Raw genomic sequence first — 976 nt, 5'->3', positions numbered from 1 at the left:
ATTTCGTCGCCTCCTCGATTTCGCGTCATTTTTTCTCGCCGCTGGAAAAGTACGTTCTTGGAGCGCCTGGATTTTTTTTCTTAGTTTTACATCCTCCCTACTATTAGTTTATTATTAGACTGTGAATGCTATAGAAGAAAAGTGTCTTAGAATGTTATGTTCTATCGGACGGCAAGGCCAGATTCTTCATTTTTTGGTGTTAGGCGCCATTACCAATAATATCCTACTCAAAATATATAAAAAAAAATCTAAAAACCAAAATCTATCGACCACAACAACTACGTCTCTTGATCACAAAAGTAATTAACGAAAAAAAGCTTACCTGCCACCGACGGCGAAGTCTGTAATGGCGTAGAAGTAGGACTTGAGTACTCGAGGATCACCGAAGACCTCATCTCTGAAGGTGTTGAGGCGGTCGAGCACAATGCGGATGGCTTTGGCCGAGACCCAGTCCTGGAGGGAGGGAGGTGGAGGTGACTTTTGGCTTTGAAACGTTTTTTACACTTTTTTGCTTTGATTTTGACTTGCTTTGCCTCTGACATGTTTCTTTACTTTTGACTTTGACATGTTCTTTACTTTTTGCTTTGAATTTTACATGTTAATTGACTTTTTAATTTGACTCTGACATGTTTCTTGAATTTTTACTTTGCCTTTGGCATGTCTGAGGCCATAACTTCCATTTCATCAAAAGGATGAGAAAGTGATAAGGGTTTGGAGAAGAATGAGGTAGTTGAGAATATGAGAGAAGGTTTTAAAATGTTTGAATATTGAATCAAATTATAAATACGTTAAAAGGTAAACGGAGGAGTGTGATACTCCTAATTATTTGATAAAAAAATTATATCAATAAAAAAAGAATTCTGAAGGACAATGGAATATCAGTTTAGTGGTTGCAAATATAAAATAATTAATTAGAAAGCTTAACAAAATAACACACGATATAGACGTGAACACCAAGAATTCCCACTTTCGCTCT

The 976-nt window shown here is 36.4% G+C and overlaps 1 protein-coding gene across 1 annotated transcript in view; it reads right to left on the bottom strand.

The window, feature by feature from the left end:
* Positions 1 to 976, bottom strand: part of LOC119591300 (laminin subunit gamma-1-like) — an 83409-nt gene that overhangs the window by 37860 nt on the left and 44573 nt on the right. Inside the window, exon 5 of the mRNA XM_037940028.1 lies at positions 323 to 453. Coding sequence (XP_037795956.1) covers positions 323 to 453 — 131 coding nt within the window. The remainder of the gene's footprint in view (positions 1 to 322; positions 454 to 976) is intronic.

This window comes from Penaeus monodon, chromosome 28, assembly GCF_015228065.2.
Source record: "Penaeus monodon isolate SGIC_2016 chromosome 28, NSTDA_Pmon_1, whole genome shotgun sequence".
Taxonomy (NCBI): Eukaryota; Metazoa; Arthropoda; class Malacostraca; order Decapoda; family Penaeidae; genus Penaeus; species Penaeus monodon.
This window is presented reverse-complemented; position numbering and strand designations above follow the sequence as displayed.